The sequence below is a fragment of the Xiphias gladius genome, chromosome 21, assembly GCF_016859285.1.
Source record: "Xiphias gladius isolate SHS-SW01 ecotype Sanya breed wild chromosome 21, ASM1685928v1, whole genome shotgun sequence".
Lineage (NCBI taxonomy): Eukaryota > Metazoa > Chordata > Actinopteri > Istiophoriformes > Xiphiidae > Xiphias > Xiphias gladius.
The window spans coordinates 15,417,629-15,438,489 of NC_053420.1; the positions used below are offsets into that span (position 1 = coordinate 15,417,629).

At 38.1% G+C, this 20,861-nt stretch overlaps 3 protein-coding genes across 4 annotated transcripts in view; all 3 read right to left on the bottom strand.

The window, feature by feature from the left end:
• Nucleotides 1–794: 794 nt before the first annotated feature.
• LOC120783164 (actin-associated protein FAM107A) lies at nucleotides 795–4,248 on the bottom strand. 2 transcript variants are annotated; one of them, XM_040115934.1, is made up of 4 exons: nucleotides 4,045–4,248; nucleotides 2,883–3,069; nucleotides 2,654–2,810; nucleotides 795–1,832 (listed from the first exon to the last, which is right to left on the bottom strand). In XM_040115934.1, the coding sequence occupies exons 2-4, from the start codon at nucleotides 3,059–3,061 to the stop codon at nucleotides 1,725–1,727; spliced, it is 444 nt and encodes a 147-aa protein (XP_039971868.1). In that variant the 5' UTR covers nucleotides 3,062–3,069; nucleotides 4,045–4,248; the 3' UTR covers nucleotides 795–1,724. The 2 variants fall into 2 exon arrangements, with proteins under 2 accessions (XP_039971868.1, XP_039971867.1); XM_040115933.1 differs by having other exon boundaries at nucleotides 2,654–3,069.
• A 2,478-nt stretch (nucleotides 4,249–6,726) lies between these two features.
• si:dkeyp-67f1.2 (uncharacterized protein LOC556106 homolog) lies at nucleotides 6,727–8,572 on the bottom strand. The gene is made up of 7 exons (XM_040159010.1): nucleotides 8,560–8,572; nucleotides 7,954–8,077; nucleotides 7,807–7,865; nucleotides 7,466–7,516; nucleotides 7,262–7,346; nucleotides 7,055–7,181; nucleotides 6,727–6,920 (listed from the first exon to the last, which is right to left on the bottom strand). Exons 1-7 carry the CDS (start codon nucleotides 8,570–8,572, stop codon nucleotides 6,831–6,833), a joined length of 549 nt encoding a protein of 182 aa, XP_040014944.1. The 3' UTR covers nucleotides 6,727–6,830.
• Nucleotides 8,573–16,184: 7,612 nt separating this feature from the next.
• Nucleotides 16,185–20,861, bottom strand: part of cfap20dc (CFAP20 domain containing) — a 30,902-nt gene continuing 26,225 nt past the window's right edge. Inside the window, exons 14-15 of the mRNA XM_040158649.1 lie at nucleotides 17,231–17,325; nucleotides 16,185–16,344 (exon numbers count right to left, since the gene is read on the bottom strand). Coding sequence (XP_040014583.1) covers nucleotides 16,226–16,344; nucleotides 17,231–17,325 — 214 coding nt within the window. The 3' untranslated portion in view covers nucleotides 16,185–16,225. The remainder of the gene's footprint in view (nucleotides 16,345–17,230; nucleotides 17,326–20,861) is intronic.

Below are 20,861 nucleotides of genomic sequence, written 5' to 3' on the forward strand. Positions count from 1 at the left end.
GCATGAGATTTAATATAAAAAAGAAGGATGAGACAACTTGCTGCAACAACTAGCTAAAATTACTAATATTAATCACACCATACCATTATTAATTTAAGGGCAATCCCATGAGATAATACTGTATTATTAGTTGGCTGTAGAGAGCCAGTCCATATTATTTTGTTGAATTTGATTCAATTTTGTTGCCCACATTAAACCAGTTCCCTCCTTCTGTCATTGATACGTTCAGGTCCATAGTACAGTAAAAGAGGGCAATCAATCTGGATTTACATGACTGTAATTGTGGAAAATATGCAAACTGTGTGTGAAGGGCTTCATGTTAACTGTTAGCTAGCCAGTGTTGATGACTTTGATAACCTGGCTATTATTTGTTTGGTAATGACCTTCTGTTGAACCTTACCTTGGATTTGTTTCCACTAAGCTGTGTTTTTTTTCTAAAAAAAAAAAAAAAAAAGCTTATTTTAACCATTACAAACACATCTAAATGCATAAAGAAACACGTGTATATTATATATATATAAATATAAGTATATATTGTATATCCTTTTTTGTAAAAGCTGTTTTGAGCTACAAATGTATGGATGCAATGCATCATGGGATATTGAACAAGATAAGACAATACAATGATTTGTACCCACAGAGATATGATTGCAGGAAATGAAATAAAACTTCCTTGTCTATGCATTGTGTGTTCTGTCATTACACAATAACTTTATTTATAGATATAAATTACAAAGAATTACAGGAGGAATTGATCCAAACATATAAACTGTGCCGATTACAAATGAGCTGCAAAATGCTATACATGTACACTAGTACACTGACAGCATCATTTCATAAGAGGTCTTTTCCTCAATTAAAACTTGCCATTACTCAAATTAATGTTAACAGTTACTTTTTTATTTTTACAACTATGTGCTTGTGATTTAGTGGTTGAGAGTTTTTTCATATTCCTATGTTTTTTTTGTACAAATACACTGATTTGCAATGAGAAACCATTGAGAGTTATCAAATTAATGTTAAGAATCATCTTGTTTAATGTTTATTTAACATCTCTCAATCTACAGTGATTCTCAATGGATACATCAGTCGCCTTCCCCCACATATCACCTTCTTATACCTTCAGACAAATACAGCCGATTGTTTGACTAGTGTACTGATGATACTACACTTCCCAGCATTCCAGAGCAGCCCTAATTTAGCTATGACAAAAAAGTGACGTGTGCAAGGGAAAACTGGATGCCCAAAAAGTAGGCCTAGAATTGTGCAGAAAATGTGGCCACTCTTCATTATAGTGATAACATGGAAACATATAAAAATAGGAAATAGTAATAGTAATAGTAAAAATGGTAGGACAAACAATCACATATTATGCTGTAAATTTCCTTTGCATATTTGGAGAAAAAACACAGTGAGAAGTGATACATGTCTATAATATTTTATCTATGCAGACTTTGATTTCTGACTTATTAAAGCATAATGTTACAACAGAATATCTGATTCTCCTTTTGTATTTCTTTCACCTGATGGTCTTGCCTTGATTATAAATAATGTGCAGTGTCATCTATTTATTGTACAGGTTTTTTTTTTTTACAATGTACACCCACGCTCCAACAGTGAAGATCATTCCTGTATCTCTCAACCCTGTCACTTAATCCCACTAGTCAACTGTGCTGCCTGTCAACAGAAAACCTGCACGTATATGGAGCCATGAATCATAGCCGTCACGCTTCTTTTCCTCCTGCACCCAGCACTGCCGTCCGCCTCAGTCTGTCTTTGACTCGCAGGAACTCTGGCTCCTCCCGCTCTTGCCCTTTCTCCTCTCTCTCCAGCTGCGGAGAAACGAAAAGCGATTCGATCAGGTACGAGTGCTGTACTTAAGTAGAAATCTGAGATACTTGTACTTCACTGTGCCACTTTATGCTTCTACTCCACTAAAGTTCAAAGGTACAATAAATATTAAATAGACTTTTTACCCCACTATATTTATTTGAAAGCTTTAGTTACTGGATAATTTACAAAGTCATATTTTACATACAAAACATATGATGAGAGTATGGAAAATGATGCATTATTTTAAACTTCCTGACAGAATTTAAAGTGCTATAAAAATTAGCTCCACCTTGACCAGCTGCAACAGGAATGCCAAAATGCACCTCCCTCACCACTGCCTAAAGGTGAAATGCCTGAAGAGCCTCACAATCCACAGCGCTTAAGAGACAGGCAAAAACCTGTGTTTTTGACACAAATGGTCTTACAAAGAACATTCAATAAGTAGAACTGCTGATTCTGTTTATGCGATGTCTTTAAGTTCATACTACTATGAGTTTTATTAACCCTGGGAAGGCAATGATAAATATATAATGTCTAGCAGATGAGTGGATTTGGTGCAGGAGCCAAGACTTGACTTTCAGTGTCAGAAACAACGTGTGCATTTCCCCTCTGCTGGCCGACTGCGGAACTACTTGATAGTCTGCGTAGCCCTATATTTCCACAGGACTAATTTCACTAAATCTGCTGTGTGTAAATTCTGAACATTTTTACAAGATATAATAATTTATTCTCTTAGAATGGAAACTTCATTTAATGTCAGCCATTATGATGGTTTCCTGGAAAGATGCAATGTGGGTATTTGTGGAAAATATTTACATACTTTTTCCAGCCTATGATGTCTTTTCAACAGCTCTTGATGAAGTGGTGATCTGTTCTTCTTTGCCTCCTCCTGATCCTTGCTCACCTTCTTCATTTGGTCCCATTTCCTCTTCTCCAGAACTCGTTGGAGTTCAGTCTTTCCTTCTTGAGACACTCTCCTGACAGAAACACAGAAGGACTTAATGATTTGTATGAACATTGGAACTGAATTATGAGTGTGTCTGTCCAACCTGTTGTGGGTAATCCGCAGTTCTTTGTGGAGCTCCTGGTGGTTCTTCGAGGCAGTTAAAGGATTGAGAGGTTTTTTGGGTCTGATGAGGATACCACTCTCCTCCTCTCTCTCTAGCTGGGATGGAAAGGCCTGAAGCTCTGGGCATCGGTCTTCCTTTTCATTCTGGGGAGCCTGCATCACTGAGGCTGAAGGGAAAAACATACCAACATGCAATATATATATATATTTCTACCAAAATGATTTTTGCGTGTAACTTTCTCGTCATATTCATCATAGTTACAAGTAAAAAATTCAACATTACGATAGACGATAGAGTTCTACATATCCACTGACGGTTAAGAGTCTTAATAACACGTACGTACTGCAGCAGCTTTTAATGACACACTTAACAAAAGATCAAGAATTATGATAATATTTTGCTGCAGTGGTTGCATTTCAGGAGTGTCAAAAATCTGAAAACTCCCTGCATTAATAATAATAATAACTTTGTTTATGTAGAACTTTGAAAAAAAAAAAAAGCCACAAAGTGCTTGACAAGTTAAATAATAATAATAAAAAAAAATAAAATTAAATCAAATTCAGAACGGAAAAGAAACAATTAAATTCTGGATTTATTTTTTTTAATTTGGAGCATTATTTCATTTCATCACATTCACAAGGTATATTTGGTTTTACTGTATGAGAATGTTTATGCAGGGACTCACTAAAAAAAGACTCAGGCCAGCTGTCCTCTTTGTACTTACTAACAGCACTACCTAATACCACTGTAAGGACCACTGAATGTACATGGATGGCACGTTTTTTACACAGACATAGTGCGGCCTTGTAGGCCGGGAACACTGGCACCGGTATGACCACCAAACCAAGTAACCTGACACATATAAAACACTAGTCTCTCAAATCCAAAAGCCTGTTTCTATCTCCGCCGGATGTCCAGCACTCTGTATACCTGCAGCATGTTCATCTGTAGAGGCTCATGTGTATGTTTCCATTCAAACCTTGGAGTAAAGACAGAGCCTGACTCTGAGTCTTACCACAAGATTTTTAAAACACATTTCACAGACTTGAACGCTAAACGTCACTGGGGAAAATGGAATTATTATCACACCATATTATTATTCACACTCCACAGTTCATTGACTTAACAAATTCTGGCTCACCCTTTTTACTTTCTGATTCCCCCACATCTCTGCTACATCTTCTCACTTCCTTTCCTGAGTCACACAAACAGACCAAAAGAGGCAAACACCTTAAGCTGCCTCTTTATGATAATGATCATAATGGTAAACTTAATGGATGCCACAGTAATCTTTATCTTCCAACAGTTGTCATATCAGATCGATTGCATTCTCTATATAATGTGTGTGACACCCCATATTGTTAACTGAAAATAGTAAAGGTAAAGACAAATACTTACAAGATGACACAAAAATCAACAAGACCACATAGGATGTTTTTAGATTTCTCACCAAACCCGTTAAGGTGTGTCTGACTTCTACCTGGAAAATGTTGGAGATCTCTCTGTCAATAGAAAAAAGTCAACGACATGTCAAATAGAACATTATATGGCTCAGGGTTACTACCAGTTTATCACTAAGACATGGTGCTTTTTCAAAATACTAGTGTGTAAATTAAAAACAAAAAAAAAGAATAAAAAGGTGCAGAAGAAAATCGTGTGACAGGATAGCTCTCAAAATGGATACAAATCTCCCAGTCTGGTCAACAACACAGTCTAATGCAAACGGCTGCGAGAGTTGCGAGCAGCACAAAGCCGTATTATGATGATGCCGACAGGCAAATTAAGTGTCAGGTCCTGTTCCACATGTCCAGTGAAGCGAGTGCTGTTACTGGTGAGGTGGAGGGCTGCCACCTCATTAATGACAGGATCTAACAAAACACAGTTTGATTCCCACTGAGTTACGCATTAGCTGGAGTTTGAGCAGAATTAATGGTTGTCAAGACGAGAATTATTCCCCTGTCGATTCAGACAGGACTGCTGCATAAACCGGTTTAGTCAGTTTTGTTCTGTTCTTGATTAAATATTTCATGAATATGCGGGAAAATACAGTGTGTTACACTAAAATCAGCTAACTAAACTAAAATGCAGCCTTGGCATTAGTTGCATTTCGGCTGCAACATGTCAGAGCATCTATGCAAAAAAACAAAAACAAAAAAACGCACGAGGCATCTTAAATAACAACTCTGCTTCTAGCTGCTGTTTGGTTGATGAGGGGAGAGTCCTGCTGTTTGGCTAAATCTCGCACTGTGGATATTATGTGGAGAAGAATTAATAGGACATGACAGGATAAACAGTCTCCAAGGCCCGGTCTTCAGTGCTGGATAGGCCTTTTTTTTTTCCCTTTTTTTTGAGTTGGATTAAAACCTGCGTTTGGTTCAAGAATCCACTGTCAGAGAAAAACCTGTGACAGGAACACTGTAAAAACACTTGAGTATACTGTTGATAACAGATTCATCGTAAGTGTATGCTTTTTCATGGTTACTATCCTTAACTTTCTCAAGCACACAATTCATCAAGAAAGTAGTGTGTATTTTCCTCATAGATGCTTTTGCCGGCTCTTCTAGTAATGAGACCTGAGGAATGATAAACACGAGCCTTATGTCTCACAGAAGAAAATGAAGGGGGAAAAAAAATCAAATATCTTACCTTCTTTCCATAGGTGACTCCCATGTCCTCAGTGGGAGCCCAGACTTATGCACAGACACCTCCTGGCCTCGGAGTGGACAGAGTTTCAACAATTACTCAGAGAGTATTTTTGAGTTTACTCTCTCTCTCTCTCTCTCTCTTTTCTCCGGCGGCCAAGAATGCCAGAGGAATCTGTGCTGTGTTTGGACCAATGATGATGGGAAGCAGCAGCCAAGTGGAAGACAAGCCCTGGAGAACAGGCCAAAAGTGCTGGAAGAATATTTAGTGCACAGCAGTGGGGGAAAGTAACTAAGTACATTTACTCGAGTACTTTACTATTAGTACAATTTCAAAGCACTTATACTCTATTTAGTACATCTATTTTTAAGATTTTACATTTTCTAAGCAATGTGACAAGTGTATAAAATAAACTGCGTTCCTGAACATTGGCTCGTGACCCCCTTGTAAAAGAGCTCTTACTAGTTGGCGCCCCTTGGCACATTTCAGATATCAATGAGTTGTTAGCACTTCAACCAAAGAGACAATCCCCCTCTAAACGTCTCACATGGTTGAAGGTCCAGAGAGGTCAAATTATGTCACCGAAAAAAAAAAAAGAGCAATAAAGAAATAAATAAATAGAAATCCAATTTATTTATTTTTGTTTCTTCTTCTTCCTTCTCCCTTTAATCATCTCATGATCTCCCAGATTTTTCTGGTCACCCTTTGGAGGGGCCCGACTCCTAGGTTGGGACCACTGGACTACACTACCGAATGGTATATTACGTACTGAAAAGTAGCTACAACTCGACCAGCTACAGCAGCAACATGATGCTTACACACAGATTCATCGGTGCCAAAAATCTAATAATACACAGTCTATTATGATCTATCCCTGTGGGGATTAAAATGTCTGTCTGTTTCAAATGTTTTTCTTTCTTTCTGTGCTTTGAACATTCATTTTGCATTTTCTATTACTATTAACAGCACTAGTCAAGTCCAGTCAATTTCATTTATATAGCCCAAAATCACAATTAACAAACTTGCCTCAACAGTTTTACAATTTATGATTTTACACTTTTAAACAGCAGACAGACGTAGCAGTAAAAAAATTACAATGTCGAGAAACAATAGTAGGTGACAATAGTAGGTAAATGAAGTAGAAACATATAATATTAAGTTTAGGAGGAAACTGGAGTGGCATCATTTTTACAAGGAAGTCTTAAAAAGGCCATTAAAAAAAAAAAAAGAAACTTAAGTCATATTCTGCAGTTCATCACAAGAGTCCTTCAAGGTTCATGTTCATCAGTTACGGTTCGTGGAAAAACAGCCGCCTACCTCCACCGCACCTGGCCATCCTTCATAGATGTTGTTTTTCTCATCATTAACAACTTGCTGACAGGTGAGCAGGGAAGAAGACATTTTGTTTTCCATCACTTATGTGTTTTTGCTTTCAGCATATTTTAAAATAGACGGTCTCTTCTGACACAAATAGAACAAATGAAGCTGCAGTGAACAGGAACACCAACCTTCTCAAAGAGGCTTTTGTTTTCTGTCCCTGCTCTTCCTGCAAACACCCAGCTGTCTCGATGTTTTAAAGACATGACCAAAGTGCTTCCCATTCCAACAAATAACTTCCTCATTTCATCTGTCATTCTGCCACAGAGGAATAGGACGAGTCGTACTGTGTGATATGAAATCGTTTTAGCAGCTGAATCATTGAGATTTGGACTTACTTTGTTGTAGCATCGTCAAATGAGGCCACCAAAACAATCATTCTGGGTTTAATCCCCATCAGGTATGACAGGATGTCTTCTGGGTCTTTTGTTATAGTAATTAAAGAAAAAAAAAATCATAAAAATCACCATAAATTAAAGGCTTTAATAAATTACAACAGAAAATGAAAACAGGATTAAAAGATTAAAAAAAAACACCCTTACTTCCATCTTTCATATTAAGATAGCCAAATTTTTCTACAACTCCATTTTCACCTGAAATGGAAAAGTATATATATTTTATTTAATGGTCCATTGTGAAATTGTGGATGTCAAATTTTCCCTTTTTATGAGCATTTTATGGACTTTTCCCCATCTTATTAACTACTTTTTAACAAATTCTATCTGCTGATGAAGAAAATACAATATGATCAAAAACTTTGAAAATGAACTTTGAAGCTTAGAATGAACCATTTTAATCCAAAAAAAGCTATTACAACTTTAAATAATTTATATATCAGTATTTTATAAGATCTGTTCTTCAGTGTATTGAGTGTTTTACTCACCATTTACCACGACAATGTTCAGTCCTGGTCCCACGTTATTCAGCACATGACTCATGATGCTGTTGAGATACCAATAAGGTTTAGTTTTCCTTCCGAGCCATTATCTTGATCTTCAGTTAATTCAAGTACTAACACTTTAACACATACATTTTATCATCGAAACAGATCGTTGGCCCGACAACAGTAGCTGCTCCACTCTTGATATGTAAAGCAAAATGGTCGGGTGGACAGACTCTTGAGAGGCTGCACTTTGGCTCAAGTGAAGTTGTAGCTGAAAAGGCAGATAAGAGAGATAGAAAAGTATTTCTGATACTCTGAGCAGGAAGTTGTGTTATAAAGTTATAAAGACGAGTTCTATCATAATTGAAATTAACTTGAGAGAAAGTCATTGTTTCAAGACTCAGCACGTGTGACTTTCTTGTTTTGTATTCTTGTTTGGTTTGATCTATGACCTAAAAACGTAAAATGAAAGGATGGAGGCAGTATCATTGGAATGAGGCAAATAAAACAGTGAATGAAAGGAGGGTGTTCAAGATTTAAGATCTAATAAGAATAAAAAAAAGAATCTCACCAAGAACATTTCTTGCTTTCTCCTGTACATTAAATGAATTGCTGGAGATTCCCCATGTAATTAGGAGGACAACAGTTACAGCAGCGAGGTGCAAAACAGCTGTCGACCACCAAGAGTCCATAGATGAAGATTTGCAATCAAACAACCAAAACTGCTTCTTTTTAAATACAGTAAAATCTCACCTCGATATTTCATATCTGCAAAAAAATCAGAGCTTCTTTCTGTTCCTACAAGAAAGAGTTCTGAAACGCACTTGAGGTACTTCCTGTCAACCAGAAATATACATGCAGCAGAGCTTTGGCGTCATCTCATCTGCAAAAATACTCCCTAATAATTCCCACAACTCTGCCTTGTGGGAAAGGTGGTTCGTTGTGCAAAAATGTGGCCGCGCTCCTCCTTGTGCTGTATAAAAATCAGGATGTGGGATTATATACACACAAAACCCACGGTGAACTAGATGATCAAGTTTCTCTCTTTTACAATGCAAATATGAGAAGGTGCTCACCAGTAACAGAAACTGTTTGCAGTGAACAATCATCTTTACAGACAGCATATTGTGTTTACCTGGTGTGGAAACCAGCATATGAAACGTGGAGGGGAAAGGACACAATGAGGAGGGAAAAAAGGCCACAAGCTTCAAATTTCAAATTGGATGAGTAAATGAAAAAAAAAAAAACCTTTAAAAAAAATCAAGAGTTTTCTGTGTATAGAATTTTTTACTAAATCTCCTATGATGTGTGGAGTTAACTGCATAAAACAGAATACACAGAAATTTTACAGACTACAGTAATAAAAAAAAAAAAAATCAGCTTTTTGCATAAAAACTTCACTAACACCAAATAAATAACCATGAAAAAAGACACAAAGACACAATATGATAAGAAACTAAAAACATAATAGAATCAGATGAGACATCAAATTATAAGACAAAATTTTGCCCTTATTTTACTTAGTGCATCAGCTAGAGTTATGACGAGAAATGTTAATGTAAATAGACCAGCACGGTCTTTGGTGTCTCTGTCAAAACATAGGCACTTAAATCCATCTTTGTGATGGATAGGAAACACTGTTTGCACAGGAGTTAGTCATTACTGAGTTTTAAATGGTGAAAGGCATGGTAATCCCTTAAAGCAGAGGTCAACCCTCATGTCGGCAAACATCCGCCCTGCAAATCCTTGAAGAGTAGCTGAGCTCACGCTTCCATCTGCCTCAAAAACAGCATTTTCCTATAGGCAGTAATGAACTGATATTGTGAGCAGTATATTATTACCATTAGCGTTATTGTAGCCAAATCATACTGTGAGTAGGTCATGATGATAGAATTTATCCATCAAGAAACAGGCGAATAGCTGATTAGGGATTAAAGTTTCTTTGTGGCCACATTTTGACAAGTTAACCACACAAATACAGAAGGAAGACAGCTAAAAAGGAAAAACCAACACAAAATGTGTTGGTATGGTGTTGGCACCACCACAAGCCTCCAGACTGGCTTGACATCAGATTCTCCATGTCTCTGAACTCCGCTGGGGGGATGAAAATCCATTCTCCTAAAAGATATTTCCACCCTTTGTGTTTTGACAAAGGTGTGATGGAGGGCGCCGTCTAACATGTCCGTTCAAAACGTCCCGTAGGTGTTCGGTTAAGATGAGATCCGGGGACTGTGAAGGGTGCAGCGTTCCGCAAGATTCACATTAGTATCATCAAACCATTCAATAACCCTGTGTTCCCTGAATGGAAGAATCTGGATGTGTTATATTTTTCCACATTTATTTTGGGCTTTCCTTTAGTTTGTCACCTGTTTGTAAATTCCCATGAAGTTAAATCCGGAGTGCACTACAATTGGCCTCTCATGCACCAATGAAGGGAAGCTACCATGCAAGGTAGGACCGAACCACCAAACCCGCTTTTCTCGCTGAACCACAGCCGCCAATAAACTGAATGAATGCAACTTCATTTAAGAAGAAGCACCTTATGAGTAAAAAAATTAAATGTTAAAAGCATTAAAAGCTGATTTTGACACCATTACAAGTCAGGGCCTGAACTTTATCTAGGAGTTGAATCCCTTCACATTTCAATTCATATCAAATAATCAAATTACAACTAACATTCTTTAATTAAATTTAAGACTTTAAATTTGCCTGGCTGGCAATCCAGCTTTGATTGTGATAAAAAAATAGAACGTGAGAAGATTTTAAACACAGGACCTGAAAGCATATGAAATGTTCACAGCAACTGACAGAACATGTCGCCTAGATACGATAAATGCAACATCGTATTCTTTCTTTTCTTATGTGACATCTGAGGACTCTTCTATCAAAAAAAAAAAAAAAAAAACGATAGTATGCATTAAAGGACACACTTAGGTCAACAGTGGTGAAGATATTTTTTTTTCTTTATCACTGGCCAGATATAATCCCTGTAATAAATCCGACTTTCGTGAAGGTTATAATATTCAGGTAATGTTGAAACAGTTTTCAAGACGTGTTGATTCAACTTTATGATCATTTTGGAGGCTGCAGTTTTCCGAGCTGTCGAACTTTATTACATTATATTGACAGGTGTCTGTGTAAAACTGAACTGTATTAGACCTTATTAGTTTTAACCGGGTTTACTTAATAAACTGGCGAGTGTTTTACATGTGTATATTATGTTCTAGGTTTCATTGTCCCAAAATTCAAAGCAGTTACGCATCAGCGGGCTTTACATTGTGACAGTAGATGTTCAAAGCTTCAAATTCCTTACATGGTGTAATACTATAGGGCACCAGTAGAGGGTCTCTGCGTACCATTTATAGGTCAGAAACATCATTATGCATTCAGAGAATCAAAGGACTGGAGAACGTTTTGGGAATAAAACAGCCATGTTTTGTCACTGTTCAGTAAACAGTACGCCTGTCTACTTTGACAGGAATAACAACACAAACCGAGTTTTAAATGGCAAAAATTGCTCCGCTTCTGCCACAATCTGTCACTGAGAAGTGAGCGGCGTTATTTTAACAGTCGTGGATTTTTCTTCCTAATAAAGCACAGTTAACAGACAGAGAATAAATCATCAAGGTCATGAGGGTGAACAGAACAAGGACAATCCAAACACATCAGCCGGTCCACAGGATGAATATATTCAATAATCAACATCCAAATTTCCCAAATGCACACCAACACATAAGGTGATACACAGTAGTCATCAGTATCATTCACACTATCATCGGTAACTGCAGAGCAAACCCTTTCAGTAGATGTTTGCAAAATTTGCAATAATACTATAATACAAGACTGATCACAACAAACTAGAGAATCCCTGGTGAACCCCATGATTTCTGTCGATGAATGATTAATCAGTTTGAGCTGTCACTGGCATCATGTGACACATAATGATGACTCCCTGGCAGGTGGCGTTGCTGTTTGGTTTTGTTTTGTTTTGTTTTGTTTTTTCTCTTTGTGGTAAATGCAGCTGTCAAAAAAAATATCCCTCAACATCACCCAACGTAGGAGTCCATCAAAGAGTCAGTGGACTCTGAACTCTAAGGCAAATTTATTTTAAGTGGGTTAATTTGATCATGAAAAGGGAAATAGATTTCAAAGCAAACAGGCCCACTGGTAGATTGTTGCGTCTTAGCGTGACTATTTTTAGCTGCAAGTCAGTTAGGGTGTTTGAATTATCTGAAATGTCAAATCTCCACGTGGTGCTTTGTAGCAACCGCTTATTTCATAACTGCTGGATAATGTTATATACTCTGATTTGGACTAATACTGAATGAACGTAAAGGTGTACACTGTTTATACAGTAACACAACTGCCAATTAATGACATTTATTACACTGGCAGTGAAATAATGCTACAGTCAAACATTTTGATGTATTAGTTTAAGATATATTTAACCACATGTAAGCTAATTTTTTCTTCTTTGCTGCTACATTATGACCTTGCAACTGCTTTGTTTGTTTCTTGTTTCTTCATTCTTTTGTTTCCTGTGCCTGTATAACAGTGGATTGTTCACATTTTTATATAGATTCTGGGTTTCTGACATTTTAAATGAGAAGTAAAAGCATCTAAGCAAAATCGGAACAGTGGAATGTTGATTCTCAGTGGGATCAGCAGCCTCCTTTTCACATAACAAGAAGTCATTTGATTAGGTGTTAAAATTAAAAATATTGCTTGAAAAGCATTGTTTTTCATGTGTCTTTTTAAAAGGGTTCTTCAGTTGTTTAGTATTGTGATTTGACAAAGTTTGGGGACTTCTGAGGGGCAGAATAAAAAACAGAATAGTCCAAATTGATGCAGCAGAGGCAGAGATATCCTGACTTTTACTCCTGATTATGGGTCAGCTTCTAAAAATGCTGGATACTGCATTTCCCAAAAAGATCACGGTACATCAGGGTCATTTTCGCAGACTTAACAAGTTCCTCCACACCCACAGAAGAAAATTAAACAACTCTTTTCATGGACTGTGTGAGACCTTGATATGTAAAGTTGGTAAGAGTTCCTTTAAAGGAGTCGGTGATAATACAGATTAAACAAAATATTTCTCATGGAGCACAAAGAGATGACATTCAGACAAGAATTCAATCCAGATGATGAATGTAAATCCACAAACATAAACCAAACTACAGCTGCAACTGGTTGATTAATTGATTTGCTGATTGACAGAAAATGTTTTCATATTTGAATAATCAATTTAATTATTGTGCAAGAAAAAATGCCAAACATTTGCTGGTTCCAGCTTTTCAAATGTGACCATTTGTTGCCTTTTCTTGTCTTAAATTAAAAAAAAAATAAAAAAAATAAAATTGTTTGTTGCAGCCCTAAACCCCACAATGAACTCTTTTTTTCCGTCGATCTGAGAGTTATTCCAGAAGATCCTGTCACAAGAAAAAAAAGGAAGTTACAAATTACATATGATGTGATTAGGAAGGTTGCAGCTGTGCCAACTAGCACTGTGGGACAGGTGACAGTGAAAGCTACAAACAGCGATGCCACGATGCACTGACCTCGTCTGACTCCTCTCCCAGTGTGCAGGGCCCCCTGTCGCCATCCTGGTCTGTCCCCGCTGAACCCTGATCCTCCATCTGCCTCAGCATTGAGTATCTGTATGTTGCCTCACTGAAATGAAGGTACGTGACAGACCGGGGTGATGTGTTTTCACTGCACTGAGAATTTAGGATAAACCTCATTAAAGCTCACTAATAAAGTTTGCTTACTTGACTGGGAAGCAGTATTTTCCTATGATCAATACAGCAGCAGCTATTGCCGCCAACGAGACGAAGATCACTGATGCAATAATCCCAGGGTGGAGCCTTAACCCGGCCTAAAAAGACAAATGAATCCAATAAGAGCTAACAGTGGGGTAGTTAAAGAGCCCATAAACCTAACAGCTCAGTTCAGGATGTGTGGCTTCGATAAAAGAGGAAATACGAGCAGCAGATATGACAGCTGAACAGCGGTGCGCTGTGGATCAGAGTGGCGTACAACCGAAAAAGGCTCAACAGCAAGTGTATGAATCTCTGGCAACGCAGAAGCATTTTTGACAATCACTGATCGCTCGCATTAGAATTGTCATCACTGGCCAGTGTCGTTAGAGTTGTGGTAGAGTAGCGAGTGAGAGAGCATTAGTCTTTGTAGTGGTAATATAGGATTCACATGGCGTGCAGCCAAAAAGCAAAAGTCCAACAGGAATAATTAATCACACAGGGCAGGAGGTGTCAGGTATGAAAAACAATGAAACAGTGAGGAGCTATGACTGTAGTGACACGAGTTTTATCACCACACTGGTAACCCATCCAAATGACTTCATCTCTGATCAATCCACCTGCAACCTGCTTATTCTTAAGATGCTTGAAAAAGGTAGCTCTTGACTTCAGGTCGTGTCAAAATTTATTGTCCACGAAATCATCCAAGCACTGTGCTGAGACATCAGAACTGAACCCAGACACACATGAACCCGAAGCCGTCTACACCTAGAGTATTATTATGACGCCCTGAAAGTGAAGGGAGTTTGGTAACTTTCTTCTCTCTCTCTGAAGTAAACGTGGTGCTTTGGCTGCAGAACGCATCAGTTCTTAATCATCCCACTACACGACGTCTGCCTGTGTCTGACGATTCCCGAGACCCAAATATCCAAAGCATTTTCAACATGGAGGCTACACCTCGCCACGCATACTGTATGTCAACATGCTCAGACTGGCAACCTTTCTATATCTTTGCTTCTCCGTGCTTTCGTTCAGTGCGTCTGCAAACCAGCGATAATTACAGCAGGACCACGGCGGACCTAGCTGCCATAGGGCTTCCCATACACATCTACCTGTTGTGCCGACATCCTTGTGGACCCCAGAGCCCGGTGACCCCACTTTTACTACGCAGCGAAAGAGCTCAGTACATTCTGTCTCGTGAAGATGAAGCCCCAAATCTGTGGGGGACATTTACACTAATGAACACAAACATTTTCTGTCTGAACCGTTACCGCACTGGGGCCGAAAGCCATAGATGTTTACTTCCGGCTTGCTCTCACCTGTTGCGACAGGCAGCGTTTCCACGCCCACTTTCAGGTCACATCACGTGGCGTGTGGTTGCGCGTCTCGTGGTCTTCCAGTGAGACACTGTCACAAAGCGTGAGCCCCTTGCAAATGGCAGCATCGGTTTGAGTATTTTTGAAAAGAAGCTGATTTCAATGGACTGTCCCTTTGGAAAAAGTGGCCCATGACCTGCATTACACTCATACACTCAGTCATGTATCATAAGATAAAACATAAACATCATGCTTAAAATGCAAGACAGTGAAAGTTATGACTTATATGCAGACATGACAAACATACCGTGGCACAATTTCTAGGGCCAGTTTTTGTCAGCATACAAGTATATATTAAAAATGTTTGTGTCTAAATTGTTTGCTTTCTATGCCCAATGTCTTGTTTACGTGAGGCATGGGTTTCACTGTAATTGGAAAACACGCCCTGTAGGACAGATTATTTTTTTGAGCTAGTGTTTGTTAAATGCCACATTTATAATCTGGCTTGCTCAAATAATGAACACATTTCTTTGACATTTCGAAAAATACAATTGTGCACGCACCATCACCTTTTCAGGTTTTGACAGAATTGCCCTCTCTGATCTGTGCCCATTATACTTGCTGGGCCTACTGAAGGGTCAGTCATAGATCCAGTTGAGGTATTGTTTGGTTAAAACTACTTGGAATCACAATGTGATAAATTAATGTTATTGTTTTTTGCTTCTTTTGTTTCATTTTTTCCTTTCTTTGTCATTAAACAACTCATCTCAGGCAAGTACAGCTCTGTCCAACCGCTGCACTTAATTAGAACCAAGGCAAACACAAGAAATCAGAACCAGCGACGTTTCAATTGAAATTTAATTAAAACAATAATACAAACTAATATATTTTCAGTGATGAAATTATGATAAATAAAGAACAAAATGGCCTTATATTGAAATACTTATCCAGAGAAAAATTTAAATGTCAGAAATCTTCTCAATAAAAAGAAGCTCTAGGATGTCCTTTCAGAAGGCTTACATATTAATTTGATAGCCAAGACTCCTGAAAAGACTCTTTTCACCATCAGATGTGCTGGTGGATGGGCAACAACTCCACTTCTTGTAAAAAGCTTGTTTTGGATTTATTGACTCCCACTCTCTTACTCATTAACATGACACTACTTATGATGACACAAAGCTCCTGTTAGTTTCCCGAAAACAAATGCAGCAACATGAAAAGGTTTTTGTGAATGTCATTACTGATCAATAAGCTGGGCCTCTTTTTATAAAAATAAAAATTCCTGAAGCCAATCATCAACAGTCAATGACATGTGATTTATTTATTCTGATCCTCTTGAGCTTTGAGTCAAGCTAGTTCATAGTACTTCCCCGTCTTTGGATCGAAGTAGCAGTTCAGGCAAGGATCATAGAGCAGATTCAAGTACTCGTCCTCATTCTCCTCTTCATTCACAGACTCATCCCCTCCTGAAATAATGCCAGAAAATCACTCTGCAACACTTAGAAGTGATTGTTGAAAACTACTGCAGTGAACAGTATTTCACATAAATGAAGTTTGCATAGATAAAAATCTATAAATGTAATCCGTGTATTGTATTTTTTATGTACAGTAGCACGGCCATGCCAGATATTAAAAAGGGCCTACTCTATCAGCTGTTACTGGAATAAAATGACTAGTGCGGCTTGTGAGGTGACCTTCAGACTCAGGTGGATTTAAAAGTTTTCTGTCGCTGCCATTTTTTCTCTCATCAATCAAGACCTAAGACACCCAGACCCCGTACCACATTATGAAGCTGTAAAGAGATTCCCTATAATCCTCAGTACTTTAAAACATGAGAATTTAGCTGTTAAACTGACAGGCAGTTAAATGCTAAAAAGGTTATGGAATGTTCCAAGAGGAACATTTTATCCTATCAGAACTTGGGCGACGATAATGAAAACTAATTATAAGACACACTGTGTAAGAGGTTTTAAAATGATGTTGTAAACTGGAAAGGTTTCATCAATTAACCTTGTTGATGTGTCTAGGGGGTACAGACCTGTAATGAGCCTGTCTCTTTTGACCTATGGAGTTATGTGGAGGACAGAGAGCTCCACTCTCCTGGGTTTTTTACTCTTAATTGGGTACAGTTTCACACTTTACATGCTTTCCCATCTCACTTTGTGCAGTCTTTGGCAGAAACTTAATAATTTTTGTAAGCTCTGACACTAGTGAATGTTTCCATTACTTGCATGCATTTGTGCAATTAGTGTGGTTAATATTAAAAGCACTGGATTGTTTTCCTACTTCTTGACTTCCAAGGACACAATAGGGTGTCTGGCAGCAAAAGGACTAAAATTAAGGTTACTGTACCTCCAACTAGATTTTCCTGATTGTTCCATGTGTCCCATGACCTTCTCCGCTGGCTGGGAGGCATAATAGGAGGGCTGAGCACGTCCATCCACTCCCTAGGGAAAAGACCATAAAGGCACACAGTCATGACAACACATGCCATTACACTCACTATCCTGCTACTGTACCCTGCACATCAGATTGCCTCTATATGGCATTTTGACAATGAAGTCCCATCATCGTGTGCTCTCAGAAGCCCATCTAAGCTTCCATTGTCCTTGGGCCACTTCTCCTGCACACTTAGCCTCTCAGCCTCACAGTTTTACCTGAAGGATCATTTATTAGATCCTGGCTCAAGCTGCGACTTCCAAGTGTCCACATTCTGGCCCTGAGTAGGGGTCTTAACCTTGACTGTGTCAGTGAAAGCAGGACTTCCTTACCCTCTAAATGAGTTTATCTTCCCTGTCTGAGATGCACACAGGCTCCAACTATACATCAATCATCTTCCAGTAAATGAAGGCACTGCTCTTTTAGAGCACAAGATGAATTATTACTTGGAAGCACTGCAAGATTCATTCATTAAACAGAATGAATAATCATTTTATACTATACATCACTTGCACAATCTTCCATTCACATCTTTTGCCTCTAGACATAACATCTCACGAGAGCGCATCAATGTATATTTATTGACAAATTAAATGTACACTATTCAACTGGGAGCAGGGATTTCAAATATTTGTCTCTGCTTGTCCGTGTCACCTTCAAGAACTGCAGTGACTGATAATGTCACTCTCTCTGAAAAATAAAAGTACCTTCGCTAACCATTGTACACTATGTTCACTAAGCACATGCACTATTGACAAGATCTTGCCATGTGAGTACTTTTAGCAGGCTACATTCAAAAGATTTACCTTTATCTTCCCTGATTAACTTTGTAGACTTAATAGAATGTGGGTTTTTAATGTATCTTCCTTGTCAATTTTACAGTAAATACTTTCATTAGTTAGGTATATCTACCTTTACTGATGTGGTATCTGGAACTAACTGCAGCAGTGAAACAAAATTACCAAAGATGCCAAGGGAACTATATGTATCAAATAAACAATATTGTGATACCTGAATGAAATGGTGAGGTAAAATCACAGCTTTCAACTGAATAACAGCTGAGATATGCCTACACATAATGTAAATGTTTAAGCACTATGGTTAGCATAGATTCAAATTTTTTTCTAAAAGCCATGCAAAAATGAACACTGCTTCATTTTTATCAGATCTTTCCATTCATTTTAGCATGAATTAGAAATAAATTAATTTCTAACCATATACTTTCACAGTGATCAAGTAAATTATCTCTTGATGCTCTGATTTTTCTTTCTAACAAAGGCATATACCCCACTCTAACACCCCTTTGACTGCATGATAGGCAGGAACATCGTACAAAAGTTAATGGAAGCAATTTTCAAGGACAAGGGCCTCTGCTGCAGAGCTGCAAATTGGACTGCAAATTGTTAAGTGGGACTTGGTGAGAGTGATTAAATTCTTAGATTTTTAAGTCATTATAATCCAGATATGGAAGAACCTGTGATAAAGGGAATAAATTAGTTTTATTTAAACAAGTACAGAGTTTCTGCTCAGCGGTGAAGTATAATGAAATTAAGCTTTCCAAATATCTCCACATGAAACAGTATTAAGGCAACTCTGTTTGTCTGACACCCTAGCAATTGTACTAAAGATCACAATAGTCTAATTTGAATTGCTACTCGAGGTCTCTCTGGCAGCCTGATTTGTGGTTTCACATTTGGTATGCCAGCCAAAGGCAGACACAAGTATCACATGCAAAGAAACATGTTAAAAATGCTAGAAAAGCCCTGGCAACATTAAGCAGAGCAACAGGAGCGTTTCAGCTCCTCAGCAGCGAGGAAGCCTTGCAGTGGTGCCAGGATGCTCCAAAACACCATGATACAATTCACTGTAAGGGTGTCTCAGAATGCAATGCCTAAAGAAAAGAAAGAAAACAACGAGAAATCCTGTGCAGCTGCTCTTCAATATGTAAATCGAGGCTTGCTTCGAAGTCTAATTTCAGAAGTACAGCTGCAGATGCTGTAGAGCTGTGTGAGACAAGCCGGAGAGTGTGTTTGAGGTGTCTGTCAATAGCAATATTCATTTCAGTGGACATTTAATCAAACAGCATAACCTCACTGAATATTTTAAAAGCCCAAGGACATGTTAGCACTGAAATACGTCAAGTAAAAAAGCAAAGACCGTTCCTGCTTGTCCCCAATGTAGATCAGATGTATTACATTTCTCGGTAAAACACTTTAAACAATAACACCTGATAAATTTATTTAAAATATTTAAATACATGCAAGTCTACACATGTTCACACCAGGCTACCTTGCTTTTCATCAATAAATCAAAAGTGTTAGAGAAGACGTGGCTGCATAATTTGGGAAGCTGAACTATGATGCAATTCCTTTGTCTTCTTTTGTAACATGCTGAATGGTTGTGTACACCCAGAAAGAGATGGAGATGCACAGAGACAGGGCTCTGCATTAGCGGGCCATGGGGCTGTGTGGGGTCTCCGCAACCCCCCGAGGAGGATTGGATTTATCTGTACACTACCATGGTCGCGTCTTGATATGAATATACTGTACAGTGGTTGCAAGCCAGCTTTAGACACTACCCAGAATTCATTCACTGAGATTGCACTATGTACTGTACTATGCTCCGGATGTTAGTCTGTGATATTGTATTATTAATGGGAATATTGGCGGTATTTCAGATGAGTGTTTATTTTACCTCATGCTCTAAATCAACATATTAAATCTGCTTCTAAGAGCTATTTGACACGAACCTTAACTCTGTGATATTTTCCCTTCAGGAAACGTTACAAAAAAGCAGATCTCACTTAAATGTCAGTGAGGCTTACATTGTACGTAATTTTATTTCATCTAGCATTAACAACTATGAAGCCCATTTAACTTCCCTTAAAGAAAAAAATCCAATCTCAGATAATATTCCATTGCTACATAACAACGATCTGTAATATTCAACACATGTCAAAGGATATTTTCTGATGAAGTGTTATGACGTTCCTTTCAGATGTGCCCACTTTCCATCATTTCACTTTGTCAACCTCTATTTCACTTAGTGGTTTCCTAGGTTTCCTGCTGCAAAATACTCTATGTTTTCTTCTTAGCATTGTATATGCCTGAAGTTTATTTTGCATGCACTTTGCCAATTATTGAAAATAGAAGTTGTAAATTCCTCTGCCTCCTCCAGTAGTATAAGTCCATTCATCAATGTGTTTCCTTTTGGGGTTAGAACTTAAACTTTACTCTGGTTTTAACCTGAAGGCAGGTAAATCAAGCCGGAACGTGTCTTGTGGCCATTTTGTATTAGGAATATTGAGTCTCCTACTCAACAGACTTTGGCCTTTGCTTCATCAGTGATGGATTTCTCCCTGTATGGCTGCTGAAAGCCAATGCTAAATCGTAAGTCTAAACCTTTCTTTTTGATGTTTTTCTAAAGACCTGAACAAAGACCTTGGTGTCTAACATTAATTATCTAGTGCCAGGGTAAAAAGTGCCATAAAAAGTTGCCAGTGATGAATCTGACAAGCACAATAATAAGTGAAAAATAATTAGCA

Coding starts and splice junctions, on each gene's coding strand:
- LOC120783164 (XM_040115933.1), bottom strand. CDS start 3,061: ATGCAGGCTCCCCAGAATGAAAAGGAAGACCGATGCCCAGAGCTTCAG. Junction 1,833..2,653: donor GACATCATAGGCTGGAAAAA/GTATGTAAATAT, acceptor GTTTCTCCGCAG/CTGGAGAGAGAGGAGAAAGG.
- si:dkeyp-67f1.2 (XM_040159010.1), bottom strand. Junction 7,517..7,806: donor GAACATTGTCGTGGTAAATG/GTGAGTAAAACA, acceptor TTTCCATTTCAG/GTGAAAATGGAGTTGTAGAA. Junction 7,347..7,465: donor TCTTAATATGAAAGATGGAA/GTAAGGGTGTTT, acceptor CTATAACAAAAG/ACCCAGAAGACATCCTGTCA.